Below are 17,176 nucleotides of genomic sequence, written 5' to 3'. Positions count from 1 at the left end.
TGGCACATGATATTAAAAATCAAATAATTAAAAAAAGTAAGAAATATATAATTATTGATAAGCACGTTTTTTATATGTAAAAATATATAAATAATTACAAAAAGTAAAAGAGGCATCTTATCTCATATTAAATAAATAAATGTTTCCTTGAAATGGAAGAGGGTGGCATGTGATTATTATATATAATGCATTCGAAATAATACTAAAAAGTAAAACTTCTTGGGCTCTTTTATTTTTTTAATCTTATAAATTCTTCAATTGGATGGCAAATATTTTTAATATTTTTTAAGAGAACATGGGTTAAAGTTGTGAATTTTGTATTCTGAATGTCTTATTAAGAAATTATATTATAGTCAATTTGAATTATCATCTGATTAATAAATTTATAAATTTTTATTTAAAAAATTATAAAATTTTAAATATTAAGTGCAAAATTTATTTAGTTAATAAACTATTGTTCAATTTATAATGTCTTCATAAATAATGAGAATTTAATAAAACTGTATTTATATATGAATTTTCATTAAATAAATTATAAATTATTAAAAATTAAGTAAAAATTGTGTAATTAATAAATTTTTATTCAATTTATAAAGTCTTCACGAGTCATATGTGTTTAATAAAATATGATTTAGAAGTTAAAAATTGGATAAAATAATTAAAAAGTACATCTAAGAGTTTATAATTTGCATTTTCGAGATAAAGAGTTCTTCATAATTTTTAAACAATGATTTTTTTTTTTTTTTGGTTATAAAACATAAACCAAAATATATTTTATTTACAAGGCTAAAAAGCCAAAGAAAAAGAGTTAAAAGTTTTTGATTATTATTTTTTTAATTTTGACTTATTAATCTTGTGCTTATGAGCCAATTGAAGTAAAATATACATACATATATATATATATAAACATCTATAATTTATTTCTGAGTCAAACTAATTCATAACTAGTTTGACATTAAAAATATAATGGCAAACAAAAAGAAAATTAACGCAATTTAAAGTTCATTACTCGTGTGTATGTGTGTGTATATAGATATATAACAATGCTTGATGATATATATATATATATATTATTATTATTATTCAATTACAAAACACTCCATACAATGAAAAAAGATGTAATAGAATTCAATCCTACTGAGGAGTCAAAGAAATGGTTTTAATGAAGATGGATTAAATCTTGGTAAGTCTGTTAACACAATTAATTTCTTGAAGTTATATCTGCATAAAGATTAGTAAAAATATCAGTCATTTAACTAAATTTATTAAAAAAAAAAATAATAATAATGTTCAATTCTGTAAAAGAGCTTTTGGTATATATATATATATATATACGCGGTCTTGCACACATATTCTTTGGTCTTCCCCACTACATAATGTGGTGTACTTCAACGTTTGGATCTTCATAAATATTATATACATATGTATATGCTTGTAACGACTGATAATAATAACATGTGTTGTCAGTGCATGTGATATTGACGAGGAAGGACAACAGAAGAAGGCATATTTTAGGTTGTTTATATAGCAAGTGGGACTTAATTATATTCACGCTTTTCCATAAACAAACCAGGAGAAGACTACTCAAAAACTCTGTTAATATTTTATCCAAAAAGGAAATACCATAAAATATATACATAAATATATAAATATAATGAAACATTGCATTAGGAACACATGACTAAAATCAACAACTTCCTCAGATCCCACCACCTTATAGCCGGGAAGTTTCATTTTCACAATCTAAAATGGCAAAAGAACTCAACCCCATCTATACCCATATGTACACACCAACACACGCGTATCAGATACCACCACAGTACCTACTACAGTTAGAGCTTGTATTATATATATATATATATATAACCTCACTCTCATCAAGTCAACTTCAGAATTACAAGCAATGAATCCACCCTATAACTCTGAGCTTGCCATTCTAGAAGAAATCCGCCATCATCTTCTTGATGATGACCATGAAACTATTCAATCTAACAATAACAGTACTATGGTGTTTTCCGGAAGGACAGGAAGTAATAGTAGGGACGAAACCACATCGAATTTGAAAGAGAGTGATATGAGGAGATCAATAATGAAGTACAAGGGGGTAAGGAGAAGACCATGGGGAAAATACGCGGCAGAGATCAGAGACCCTGAGAGAAAAGGGGCTAGAAAATGGCTGGGGACATATGAGAAGCCGGAGGAAGCTGCCCTAGCATATGACCAAGCCACTTTTAAGATGCGTGGAGCCAAGGCTAAGCTCAACTTTCCCCATCTCATTGGCTCCGATGCATTTAACTTTGAGCCAGTTAGAGTTACTAACAAGCGTCGGTCACCAGAATCTTCCTCTTCTTGTTCTTTTTCTTGGTCTTGTTCGTTATCAGAGGGTGGATCTCTGATGTCAAAATGAATTGTAACTAGTAGTGATGAGTTTAGTTTTTTCTTTCAATGAAAATCTACCTTATGCTTTAGGGATGACTAGTTTTTTGTTTTTTATTTCTTAGGCCACGAGAAGTACTCTATGTTTTTACAATAAACAAAACTTGAATCTCCAACACTTATCCAAGTTACCTATAAAATTTCTTCTTCCTGTCCTTGATTAGTTTGTTTCAATTTTTTAGCAACAGTGATAAAAAAAAAATCCATATATGTAATTGTTTACCTTTCAAAAGACTAGAAATGGTCATCGTAGATAAACAAAAAGAAGTAGCAATTTCGAAAGATTAGTATTATGGAAAATTCATTTGTTGTTTGACAAAACACTTGGAGACCCTTTATTAACTTTTTTGTCAAACCCCATAAATATATAAATGTGAAAGAGATTATGATTTCAAGTGTAAAGACCTAGAACTTAAAGGAAAATAAATTCATAAATTTAATACGGAAGCGATTAATAAAGTTAAGTTTATATTCCTTACACAATAATTTAGAATGCCCAATAGAACTACGGGAATGTCCCTTTTAAAAAATAAACGGAAATTAAAGAAATGAAACGAAAAGTGAATAACTAAACATCATAGGACAACCTTCACTAGCACTTGAAGGAAGTCTAGATAGTGAACTACTCACAACCCTCTTGCTAATAAAGATTTGGATCTTTATCCTATTGATCTGAAATAGTTAATGAAAGTGTGAGCTACACTAACCCAGTAAGAATATCACACTAATCACATATACGAAAAACTGAATATTGATAAAAATCATAAAACAACTAATTGAACACTTAATTTGAGTAAATTTAATATAAAGAAGACCGTTTATTCCAAAATTATCGTAACAAGTTTTTCAAAACAACCTATGAAGACCCATATTCATGTCACTCTTCATTTTCACACATAAAAGAAGAAGAAACAATAACTTTCTTTCCTTACATGCTTACTGGTACCCCTGTGAGTCCATAGGGGTATCCCCCCTACTCGTGAACCTAATAATTAACCAGCCGTCCTCATACCCCGTCCGATAATGGACGCCAAACATTTCATCACCTCGATACCTCGTCCGGCATGAGGGTGCATCATATCTCCTAAATCTTTCCGGTAAGGGACTTGTCAGCCCTGCCCGATTGAGGTAATATTCACAGTAGGGTTCCCTACGTACCGGCCCCGTCCACCTTTTTCTTGGGTACTCAATAAGTCTTTTACATACAGTTTTCATCAATAAACAACCAACAACGCATACCAATATCTCATATCACATTCACAGATCAATTGAACTACATTCATGCTGACGGTATATAATCAAAATAACCAAATAAATCGATAAAATAATTGAAGTTATAAATTAAGAACATGTACTATACGAAAATCAAGCAAGTAGGACAGTACAGGAAAATAAGCAGGAAATCAAGACAATTGTGAACTAATCGGTTCCGGCTCTACTAGTGACATGTAATTATTTTTAGAATTTTCTAAATTTTCACAAAACATGAAATTTTACATTGTTAAGCCTCAATTTACCGTAACGGAGAATAGGGTGAGAGATCCTTACCCATATCAATATTTCGAGATGTCGAGCTGTTTACTACGCCTCGTAACGAGTACCAGATTCCTTAAATTTTTTATGTGGAATTCAAAATACTCGTCACACACCTAAAAATACCCCAAAAATTCAAAATTGGTGTCTAAAACTCATTTTGGCCAATTTTCTGGGTTTTGGCACGATGGCACTACCGTGCTCCGGGGCCGGCTCTGCCGCCCACGGTGGTGGTTCACCTCAGCCTAGCCGGTTTTGGCCGATTTTGGACGATTTTGACTGGTTTTGGTTGTATTCCTGCAGAAAAATACGTTAAGGGCCTCAATTGGTCAGAAAATCTCAAAAATATCGAACCTACCGGACCTCCGGGTGTAGCGACTCTACCGGTCTTCCTTCGCGGTTGAGGTTCTTTCTTCGGCTACCCTACACAGAAAAGAACAGTGAGCACAATTATTGAAAAATTAAGTAAAATGAGAATCGGGAAGGGGCTCATCAGAGGGGTTTTGAGATTTTAGTTGCAGCGGTTCCGTCGGGCTTTACCCGCGGATTCTGGCTCACCTGCCATTCTTCTTGCTCCGATTTACCCATAGAGGTACTTGGAATCGAATTCCGAGTGGGGGGGTTTACTTTTTTTAGAGATCGGCGGTGGCTCCAGCGTGGCAACAGTCAACGGTCAGCCTCCTTCTCCAACGTCTGGTTCTTCTTCTCCAGTGGGTGTTGACAGTTAGGGTTATGTTTTCGTATGATGTGAAGTATTTATAACCATTCCACATTGATTTGGATCGTCCATTCTGATTGATCTCGTCCATCCAATCGCGTCTAAAGAGGAGACGAATCTAGACCGTTCATCGCAATTAATCTCGATCGTCCAATCATGTTTAAGATGAAAATGGATCCAGGTCGTCCACGTGCAGGATCGACACTGGGTTGTCCGATTGTGGGGCATGCAGATCGCCAGCGTGGCCTCCCTCGTGGTACCGATGTCAGCGCGCCTTACTATGCGGCGTGCTTCGGTTCGTCGAAGCTACTGACTGAGTGGTCCTACGTAGCTGAGCTTTCTCTATTTGCACTTTGACATTCTGTTTCTAATTTTTCTTTTAAAAACACCTCCAAAACTCAAATTTTTACTCATTTTTCCAAAAACTATTTTCAATCTCGTCGCTAATTCATTTTTTCTCAAAATTTCACTTAAATAAAAATAAAATAAATTAATTAAATATTTTAAATTAAAAATTAAAGTGAACCAAATTATCTCGAGTCTTTTTTTTAGGCCCGGGTTTTACAACTCTTTCCTTTTTAAGAAAATTTAGTCCCTCAAATTAGTCACTTCCTCACTCAGTTGAACAGTTTGGGGTACTGAGCCCTGAAGCTTGATTCCAATTCCCAAGTGGCCTCTTCTTGCATATGGTTCTATCATAGGACCTTGATGGATAAAATTTCTTGGTTGTAGAGTACTCTACTCTTTCAGTCTATAATGCCTACTGTACCCTCTCATAGGATAGATCCTCCTAGAGTAAAACGAACTTGTGGGGCGAGATATATGAGGGATTTGGGTTGTATTTACGTAGCATAGATACGTAGAACACATTATGAACCTTGGATAGCTCTAGAGGTAGTGTTAGTCTGTAAGCAGTCGTACCAATCCGATCTAAGATCTCAAATGGTCCAACAAGCCAGGGATTTAATTTTTTCCTCTTGCCAAACTTACTGATCCCTTTGAAAGGAGTGACCTTAAGAAACACTTTGACACTTTTCTCAAATTCCAAATCCCTCATCCGGGAGTTCGCATAACTTTCTGTCTACTCTGAGCTGTCTGAATGTTCTTCTTGATCTTAACTATCTTTGTTGTAGTCTCCTCCATAAGATCTTGGCTGAATAATTTTCTATCACCCACCTCTTCCCAACAGATCAATGATCTGCACGGTCATACAATGCCTCGTACGGAGCCATACTAATACTTGCCTGGTAGCTGTTATTGTAAGCGAACTCTATCAAAGGCAGGTGATCATCCCAATGGCCCCCGAAGTCTAGAACACAAGCTCAGAGTATATCTTTTAGTGTGTGAATCATTCTCTCTAATTGTCTATTGGTTTGAGGGTGGAATGCGGTACTAAGGGATAGTTTCATTCCCATAATTTGTTGAAAACTATATCAAAATCGAGAAGTGAACCTGAGGTCTCTGTAGGATACTACTGACACTAGAACCCCATGTAACCTGACTATCTCTCGGATGTACATTCTTGATAGTTTGTCCAAGGGGTCGGTCATCTTGATAGCCAAGAAGTGAGAAGACTTAGTGAGCCAGTCGATAATTACCCAAATTGTATCATGTCCTGAGCGTGCCTTAGGTAACCCTGTTACGAAATCTATTGTGATATGTTTCCATTTCCACTCCGGAATCGGTAATTGCTGAAGTAACCTGCCTGGGTGTTGATGTTTTGCCTTAACCTGTTGGCATACTATACATTTGAAAATAAAGTCGGCTACCTCTCTTTTTATCCCACTCCACCAAAACTGGGGTCGCATACTTTGATATATTTTAGTACTTCCGGAATGTGTGGCGAACTTAGAGTTATGAGCCTTTGTCATAATGTTTAGTTCACTTTCATTTGAAATACACACCCTGTCTTGAAACCTGAGCAATCCATCGGCAGAGACTCGAAATTCTGGATGTACTCCATGTTCTGCATCTTTCTTGAGGGCGGCTGTGGTGGAATCAGTTAATTGGGCTTCTCTTATTCTCTGAATCAATTCAGGTTAGACAGTCAAGAAGGCCAAACATGCAACTCTCTTTAAATCCTGAAGTCGTATATGTTGTGCAGCCCCTATTACTTTGCATTCAGAAACTATTATGTGAGCTAACATACATGCACTTTTTCTACTGAGCGCGTCAGCTACTACATTGCCCTTATCTAAGTGATACAAAATATGACAATCATAATCCTTGAAGAGCTTTATCCAACACCTCTAACGCATGTTCAGATCCTTCTAAATGAATATGGACTTCAAGCACTTATAGTCAGTAAAAATCTTAAAAGTCTCTCCACACAAGTAGTGGCACCGGGTCTTCAAGACATAGATAATGGCGACAAGTTCTAAGTCATGGGTGGGGTAATTTTTGTCATGACTCTTTAACTGCCTAGATCAATAGATTATGAACTTATCATGCTGCATTGAACACAACCCAACTCTATGTAGAAAGCATCACTATATACTATATATCCACATGTCCCACCAGTAAAACCAACACGGGTGCAGTAGTCAACCACTTCTTGATTTCTATAAAACTCCTTTCGCAGTTCACGTTCCATTCAAACTTAACTTTTTTCTTTGTGAGTCGGGTCAAAGGAGCGGTCAGGCTGGAAAATCCTTCTACAAACCTGCAAAAATAACTTGTCATTCCCAAAAAGCTACGAATCTTCTTAACCGATGTCAATTTCTCCCATCCAACCATTGCCTTAATCTTTTTTAGGTTTACTAATACTCCATCCCTTGATATAATGTGTTCTAAAAAGGTAGTCTGCTCAAGTCAGAACCCACACTTGCTCAATTTTACATACAGTTTTTTCTCCCTAAGAACTTGTAAAACCTGAGTCAGGTGGTGAGCATATTCCTCTTTGCTCTTTGAATAGATTAAGATATCATCGATAAACACAATGACGAACTAATCTAAAAATTTTCTTAAAATCATGTTCATCAAGTACATAAAATGGTTGATGCGTTGGTTAGTCCAAAGGACATTACTAGAAACTCATAATATTCGTACCTGGTTCTAAAAGCTATTTTAGAAACGTCATCTGCCCTGATCTTTACCTAGTGGTAACCTGAACACAAATCTATTTTGGAGAATACCTGAGCACCCTGCAACTGATCAAAACGATCATCAATTCTTAGGAGGGGGTACTTGTTCTTGATCGTAACTCGATTCAATCCTTGTAGTCAATATACAATCGTAACGTCCCATCCTCTTTTCTTGTAAATGTGATTCCAGCACCCTAAATGGATATGTTATGTCGAATGAACCCATTACCTTACAATTCGTTGATCTATTTTCTTAGTTCTTCCATCTCAACACGGCTCATGCGATAAGGGGCAACAGAGGCTGGGTGTCAGGTTGAAGATCTATAGTGAACTCAACTTTCTTATCTACTGGCAGTCCGGGTAGTTCATCAGGAAATACATCCGAGAAGTTTCGAACTACCGGGATCTCTTGAATGCAAACTTCTTTATTAGGTTTGCCTAATGTAGAGAAAAAAACAGGGTTAAAACACTATATAATGAAGAAATTACCATGAGAAAATAACATTTAAAATTTTTATTAACATGTAAATGGCTCTTCATTAAGAGGGTTGAATAGAAGTTTATTATGAAAATAATCTATGGTGGTGTGGTATGCTGCTAACTAGTTCATTCTTAGGATTACATCAAAGTCTTCCGTGTCAATCTCTATTAAGTCCACACTCAATTTCCTACCTCCTATGTTTATAACACAAGCTTTGTATATAATATTCTCTAGTAGTGTTTTACTTCCAAGAGTAGATATAAACAATATAAAATCAAGTCTTTCCGGTGATATATTTAAGTTTTATGTAAAAGTGTGTGAGACAAACGAATGCAAAACACCAATATCAATCAAACAATATGTAGGGTGATTACAGATAGTGTACGTACCATGTATCACGTCCGGGCTGGTTTCAGGATCCTGTTGAGTTAGGTTGTAAGCTCTACCTTCGATAAGAGATCTAGCTTGGTTCTGATTTCGCGAGCACTCTCTCGTGTAATGTTGGGTACTCCCACATATGCGATAAGTATTATTAAGACAATAGTAGGGTCGGTCCTCATGATCTTTGTCACAGTGTTGGCAAGTCCTACCGCGGCCTATTACTAGAGCCTGAGGAGGAGCTTGAGTCACTGGCCTAGTCCTCTTGTTCTGCTGAACTGGAGCAATGGGTGCTGGTCTGCAGTGTGAAACCGGGGGTCTGGGATTCCTCGCTGCTAGAGGAAAGATGCAAGGTTCCTCTTTACAAGTTGTGCCTTGGCCAGAACGACTGAGTAGGTGCTAAGCTCAAATATGTACAACTGCTATCTGATCTCAGGGTGGAGGCTCCATTAGAACTTTCTTGCCTTCCTGCCCTCATCCATCATCCTCTCAGGGGAATATCAGCCCAACTCTAAGAACCTTCGAGTATACTCTGACGCAGTCATCTCACCCTGTATTAGATGTGCAAACTCCATCTCCTGCAAACGTCGGAGGTGCTTTGGGAGGTACTCAGCATTAAAGGCCATCAGGAACTGTTCCCAAGTGACTGGACCGGGCAGGGTCGCCTGCTTGAGCTTTCACTAGTGGCCTGCTTCTCCTACAAGTATGTAGGTGGCAAGTACAACCTTTTGTTTGGGAACTAGCTTAAGAGTCGTAAAGGTTTTCTCTGTCTCAGCCAACCAATACTCAACCTCTTCAAAAGAGGATGCATCTGCAAAAGTAGATGAGTTTAGTCTTTTGTACCTTTTAATGTAGCATGGGTACATTATGGGTGGAACTAAGTACCGTAGAAGATGAACTGGATTGTGCTGGGGAGGGACCGGATGGCCTTGTAGCGATATCAGATGGTACAATAGAGGTAATGGGTTGTACCGTGGCGGTATTAAATGATGCAGTAGAGGCACCGGATTATACTGTGGCAGTGTCGGATGGTATGGTGGAGGAGCAAGGTTGTACTGAGGTGGCTCCAGTCTTCTCGCTGCAAGGGTGGCTCAAATTGTGGCAGTGGGGGAGGATCAGGCAGCTCCCTCCTTTCCTCCCGGACCTACTAGGCAGAGATGAGTCTCTTCAGCATCTCAAAGAGTCGGTCAATATTCTATCGAAGTGAACCATCCCGGGTTTTTCGATTTAGTGGGGTCTTCCTCTCCTAAGTTCCTTGTACCTGCATTTCACAAGGATAAGTTGAGTGTTAGTTTGTATTTGGTGTTTTTTTTTTTAAGTCTTATGCAAAGAATGGTTACAAGGAACACGGCTCTGATACAAACTGTAAAGATCCAAAACTTAAAAAAAAAATTCATAAATTTAATGCAGAAACGATTAATAGAATTAGGGTTTACATTTCTTACATAATAATTTAGAATACTTAATAGAATTATAGGAATGTCCTTTCTAAAAGATAAAAGGAAATTAAAGAAATAAAACAAAAAACGAATAAGTAAACATCCTAGGACAACCTTCACTAGCACTTGAAGGGAGTCTGAATAGTGAACTACTCACAACCCTCTTACTGATCGAGATCTGGATCTTGTTCCTCTTGATATAAAATAGTTCATGAAAGAGTGAGCTACACTAGCCTAGTAAGAATATCACGCTATTCACAAATACGAAAACTGAAGATTGGTAAAAATCATAAAACAACTAATTGAACACTTAATTTGAGTAAATTCATTTAATATAAAGAAGATCATTTATTCCGAACTTACAGTAAACAATTTTCCAAAATAATCTATAAAGACTCGTATCCATATCACTCTTCACTTTCACACATAAGAGTACAAGAAACAATAAATTTCCTTCCTTACCTACTTACTGGTACCCATGGGGGTCCATAGGGGTGTTTCCCCCTACTCGTGAACCTAATAACTAATTTTAACAATTAATCGGCCATCCCTATACCGCGTCCAATAATGGACATCAAACATTCCATCGCCTCGATACTCCGTCCGGTATGAAGGTGAATCATATCTCCCAAATCTTTCTAGTAAGGGACTTCCCGGCCCCGTCCGATTAAGATAACATTCACAGTAGAGTTTTCTATGTATCGGACCCGTCCGCCTTTTTCTTGGGTATCCAGTAAGTCTTTCACATATAAATTTTCATCACTAAACAACCAACAACGCATACCAATATCTTATATCACATTCATAAATCAATTGAACTATATTCATGCTGACGGTATATAACCAAAATAACCAAATAAGTCGATAAAATCATTGAAACTATAAACTAATAACATGTACTAAATGAAAATCAAGCAAGTAGGACAGTATAGAAAAATAAACAGGAAATCAAGATAATTGTGAACTAACAGGTTCTGCCTCCACTAGCGACTTGTAATTATTTTTAGAGTTTTCTAAATTTTTACGAAACATTAAATTTTACATTGTTAAGCTTTATTTTACCGTAACAAAGAATAGGGTACGAGATCCTTACCCAGATAAGTGTTTTGAGATGTCGAGCTATCTATTACGTCTCCTAACGGGTACCGAGTTCCCTGAATGTTTCATGTAAAATTTAAAACACTCGTCACACACCTAAAAATACCCTAAAAATCTAAAATCGGTGTCCAAAACTCATTTTTGTCAATTTTCAGGGTTCTGGCATGGCAGCACCACCGTGTTTCAGTACCGGCTTTGCTGCTCACGGCGGCGGTTTGCCTCGACTTAACTGGTTTTGGCTGTATTCCTGTAGAAAAACACATCAGAGGCCCGATTGGCCAGAAATTCTAAAAAAACCAAACCAACCAGCGAGGGGACCTCCTGGTACAGTGGCTCCATCGGTCTTCCTTAGCGGTTGAGGTTCTTTCTTCATCCACCCTACACAGAAAAGGACAGTAAGCACAATGATCGAAAAATTACGTGAAACAGAAATCGGAAAGGGGCTCATCGGAGGGGTTTGGGGTTTTAGCCGCCGCAGCTCCGCTGGGCTTTACCTACGATTTTCAGCTCACCCGTCGTTGCTCTTACTCCGATTTGGCCACAGGGGTAATTAGAATCAAATTCCGAGTGGGTAGGGAGAAATTTTACCTTTTTTAGCGGTTGGCGGTGACTCTAGCGCAGCAACGGTTAGCGGTCGGCCTCCTTCTCCTGCGTCTGGTTCTTCTCTGACGGGAGCTGGCAACTAGGATTTAGATTTTCGTGTGATGCGAAGTATTTATAACTATTCCACGTTGATCTACACCGTCCATCGCGATCGATCTCGTCTATCCAATCGCGTCTAAGGAGAAAACGAATATGAGTCGTTCATCATAATTAATCTCGACCGTCCAATCGCGCCTAAGGTGGAAACGGATCCAAGTCGTCCACACGTGCGGGATTGATCCTGAGCCGTCCAATCGCGAGGTATGCGGATCGCCAACATGGCCTCCCGCGTGGCACTGTCATGAGCGCGCCTTGTCACGCAGTGCGCCCCGGTTTGTCGAGGCTGCTGACTGGGGCGATCCTACGGGGCGGAACGTTTTTTATTTGCATTTTGACCCTTTGTTTTTAATTTTCTTTCAAAACTACTCCCAAAATCTAAAGTTTTACCCATTTTTTTCAAAATTATTTTCAATCTCGTCCCTAATTTATTTTTTCACATTAAATAAAAATAAAATAAAATAATCAAAATTTTAAATCAAAAATTAAAGAGAAAAAGAATTATCTCGAATCGTTTTTACAGGCCTGGATATTACATTAAGGGCATATGGTGTAATCTCTAAGAAAAGAAAAGAAAAGAGATAAAAAGAGTGGAAAGTGAAGTGAGTTGATATATAATAAACTTGGGTCCAAGAGGACCTTGATAGGAGAAAAGATACAATCCGTTTTAATATAATACTCTCTCAAATTCTGGCAAATATCTCAAAGGACAATTTGAGAGAAGAAGTTAAGAGTGCTTAAATTCCAATGCTCGGTCTAAACACTAATGGACCAAAATAATTAATCAACTTGTCCAAACCAAAATGAATTGATTTCAACAAGAAATAAAAAATAAATTTTATTTAGATTAGTTGTTATTGTTTACTAATTAAACATTAAAAAAATATAGACTTATTTTGATATAATCTTCAGTATAAAACTCCACTCTTATTCAGTCTTCAATTTAATCCTAATTTAATTTTGAACTGACAACGTTGTTCTTATGCTCTAATTTATGTGAATTAAAGGGTAAAAGACAAAAATATGTTGATTCTAAGGACAAAATAATACAATTGTCTTAAATGAATAATCATGTTAAAAAGTATCACTAGCTTAATAGAACTCTTTCATACTCACTAGGTCAATCTATAACAATCGTAATAACTTTTATAAATTGGTTAAGTTCAATCTTAAACTTATAATATGACATGAATATGAACGATGACATGATTAATTAGTTTGTTATATGACGTGCGTCTAATAAATTTACACTTATCTATTTTACTTCAAGTATTAAATTTAGGCAAGGGAATATGTAAGATGACATATTTAATTACTTTGTTATTAATAGAATAGCTCAAATTTTAGCAAAATGAGCTCTTTGCAACTCGATTGGTCAATATTATATTCTGGAATCTCCTATTATATTGGTTCAACTTTTATTGCATAATGTTTTATCATTATCATGTTGAAAAAATTTTCAATGTCTTAACATTAAAAAAAAAAAAAAAAATTGTCAAAAATGTGTCTAATAAATTTTCACTGTCTATTTTACTTCAAATCTTAAATTTAAACAAGTAACTGTGCAAGATGATGGTTCATTAGCTCCTCATAGACAAGTAGTTTATATTTTAATAATACAAGTTCTTTGTAACCTAATTGGTGAATATTATATTATGAAAAACCTCCTACTTTTTTTATTCTAATTTTACTGTCTAAGATGTTTTATCCTTATCACAATGAATCAAATTTTCAATGTTTTACACTCTAAAAAACAAATTTGTTATAAGATGTGCGCCTAATAAATTTTTATTTTGTATCTTTTTCATTCAGATTCTTAAATTCATACCAGTATATATATATATATATTTTTTTACATGCGATTGAACTTGTTTTTCAAAATTTCCTGGCCTAAACATTTTGATAATCTCTATTCAATTGCTATATATCCCTCATAATTTCTTTCTTTATATACACAAACAAACTAGATGAATGTGTCCATGCTATTGAATTTTTTGAAATCTTTCACATATCTATAAACTGATAACTTCTGAAATTCTAAGGCGTTACATATAATATGGTCAAATAAGATTTTTCAATGGTTTCATAACTTATGCTGAAGTTAATAAATGCATCACAACTCTAAGTAAGAGTATTAAAAATTGAGAGCAACAAAAATACACATGCCATATCTTCAACACCAGAAATATCTCCTTCCGATGACTACTTTAATTTGAGAATGAGAAGACCCAATCAATATAAAAAGAATTCGGATTGATTTAGTTAGGGACTGAAATTAATTAAAAATATCTTCTAATTTTTATTTTTTTGTAACTATATAAATCACTTCTGAATAAAGAAAATAACAGTGAAAATGAAAATGAAGCTTGAAAATTTACTATTTTTAATATTCTAAAAAAATTATTTTTCATTTGCACTTGATTATTCCAAAAAATACACAAGTAAATAAATGCATAAATATTATATAAATTTAAAATTAAAAAATAATAAAGTATATACAATCAAGGCAACAGACGGTGGTACACCCAGAATTAAATTATTTTCAAATATCAGATTTACCCGAGCAGGGAGAATAATGAAATAAATTATAAAATAATTTTTAATAATTTGTAATTTATAATTTTATTAATTAACTTTCCAACAACAACAATTTATAATTTCTTATTTACATCATGTACACTATGTTTTAGTTGAAGTATTTAAAGTTGAATTTAATAATTATTTATTTTTATAGAAAGTTGTGAGTTTAAGTTAAAATATATATTTTTCGTACGTTCTCGTTATATATGTTAAGATTGATGTGTATATATAATTGAATTTACTCTTGAATCCAAACAATATAAGAATTAATCTTCAAATTCATCTCCAGAATAAATTTCTGGCTTTACCTCCTTTGCCCTTGATGTTAAAATCTCCCCAAAATCTTTTTCCTTCACTTCAAAGTTCTCTTCCTCGAAGGTTTTTTGGCTTATGTGTAAAAATCCATTAATCAAGAGAATACCTGAAGGAGTTAATTCAAAATAACAAGTCCTAAATTTTAAGATGCTAAAACTTATGAACCCTAATTTAAAAACAAAAATACCTACGAATTTCTACATATATATATATGTATATATAATGAGAAATTTCTTTTATATATATATATATATATTTATGAAAAAGGCTGCAGTAATAAACTATATAAGCGTTATACATACATAACACGTGACTAAAAAGATATAAGAAAAGGTGAAAAAGAAAAGCAGAAAGACGATGGTGCCTGGAACCTAGAGATTGCAGTAAGAATTTCAATGCCACGAGTTGGATTATTTGACCTTCATCAAATACTATTATTCTCTGCTGCAAGTCAGAAGTATAATAATAATAATAATAAATAAATAAACACACGTGCATCTTAAATAATAATAATAATAATAATAATAATATTCCAACTCTAAAAATCTTCCCGTAATTTATTGTCATGCACGTAAAAAAATTATTATTAAGATGAGAAAAGAATAATTACAAATGCAGAAATTTTAAATAAATTAATGATTTCTATAAATATATTTATGATTATTATCCTTATTAATAATTCCTACAAATAAATCCAAATATGCTGTACTTCATAATAAATATATTTTAAAAGAAATGAACAAGACCAACGACCCCAACCTTCATACATATATATTATATATATATATGTATGTATATTAGTGACGTACTATTTTGATCAAATCAATTCAGAAGGTAGCTAATTTTAAAATTATTATTTTTTAATAAATTCATATTCTTTTACGAATAAATTTATATATTAGGCCACGTGAAGGAAAATGAAACTTCACAGAAGCAAAGGAAATATGATTGTTAATGTAGAAAACCAACGAACCAAGGAAGAAGTATCTCCAAACCTATATGTGTGTATATACAGGACTGCCTACACAAAATCTTTATAAACCAACCCACTCCCCAATACTCGCTGAACAGAAACCCTAAACACAACTCAATTCAATTTTGAAGGAATGGGGAGTGATACCTGGCAATCTTCGGATTCAGCTCTTCTAGAATCAATCCGCCACCATCTCCTTGCTGATGATTTCGAAGCTTCAGTGGCGGCCATGCTTACCAATCGTACTGAAACCATTAATACAGGGGAAATCATCAAAGCGGAAACGAGTGAAGATACTGGGGAGATGCGTGACATACAGGGGACATTATCAAAGGGATCGAATTACAGAGGGGTGAGGAGAAGACCGTGGGGAAAATACGCGGCGGAGATCAGAGATCCAAAGAAGAACGGAGCGAGAGTATGGCTGGGAACTTATGAGACGGCGGAGGATGCGGCGGTGGCTTACGATCAGGCAGCTTACAAGATGAGGGGATCGAAAGCGAAGCTTAATTTTCCTCATTTGATCGGATCCTGTGATTATCAGCCCTTGAGGGTGAGCCCTAAACGCCGGCCGACGGAACCCTCGTCGTGTTTGAACGATCAGGATGTAAAGCGTCGAAAATGAAAGTGTTTGTTTTGTTTTGAATTTCCGTTGGTTGAAATATGCGAAAAAGACTGCACGCCAAAATCCAGGACGACGTCGCATTTATTATATATATATATTATTATTTATTTTAAATATTTAATTTTTTGTTTTATAATATAAAAAATTTAAAATTGTTAAAACATTTTTAAAAACCGACTCATCTTTTCAAGAATTAATTAAAATAAATTAATAACAATGTATTAGTTTAATTACTAATTAGTTAATCAACTTAAAACGATAATTATTATTTTTTAAGTTATTTTTAAAATGTGTTTAATTGTTTTAAACTTTATCTGTTAATAAATATAAGTAGAGTTGATTGTCGGAAGAAAATATCAAATTATAATAAATAATAAAGATTAGGAATAATCAGTAATTTATTACTGAAGTGGCATCAATATAAGTAATGAATTTTTTTGTTTAAAAATTAAAAATAGATTCAATTAAAATCAATTGGTTGGGCACCTGACAGAGATTTCAATATCAAAACATATTTTGATGGTAGGAGTTATAACTGATTTACTTAATAAAATATTATTTAATTGATATAATAAGTCATTTGAATGGAAAATTTTCATTTTGCATAGGTTGGATGGATAAGTACCAAGAACTATCGTGCTTTCTCTATTGGTATAAAGCATTATCTTCATGCTGACTGACTCCCTACTATAAACTGTAAATATTATTTATGTTTATATAATTGATTAAATTATAAATATAATTATTATAAATATAACTAGGTAGATATATATATATATATATACTCATTCACAACATTATTTATACAAAAAGACTCA

The 17,176-nt window shown here is 34.4% G+C and overlaps 1 protein-coding gene and 1 pseudogene across 1 annotated transcript; both read left to right on the top strand.

Moving 5' to 3' along the window:
* Window positions 1-1,903: 1,903 nt before the first annotated feature.
* LOC110810776 (ethylene-responsive transcription factor 13 pseudogene) lies at window positions 1,904-2,407 on the top strand (annotated as a pseudogene).
* Window positions 2,408-15,866: 13,459 nt separating this feature from the next.
* Window positions 15,867-16,358, top strand: LOC110810774 (ethylene-responsive transcription factor 13-like). The gene has a single exon (XM_022037062.2). The coding sequence runs from the start codon at window positions 15,867-15,869 to the stop codon at window positions 16,356-16,358; it is 492 nt and encodes a 163-aa protein (XP_021892754.1).
* Window positions 16,359-17,176: the final 818 nt, after the last annotated feature.

This window comes from Carica papaya, chromosome 5, assembly GCF_054855325.1.
Source record: "Carica papaya isolate Zhongbai chromosome 5, ASM5485532v1, whole genome shotgun sequence".
NCBI lineage: Eukaryota > Viridiplantae > Streptophyta > Magnoliopsida > Brassicales > Caricaceae > Carica > Carica papaya.
This window is presented reverse-complemented; position numbering and strand designations above follow the sequence as displayed.

Bases quoted from the DNA above. Each gene is read 5' to 3' on its own strand.
- LOC110810774 (XM_022037062.2), top strand. From the start codon at position 15,867: ATGGGGAGTGATACCTGGCAATCTTCGGATTCAGCTCTTCTAGAATCA.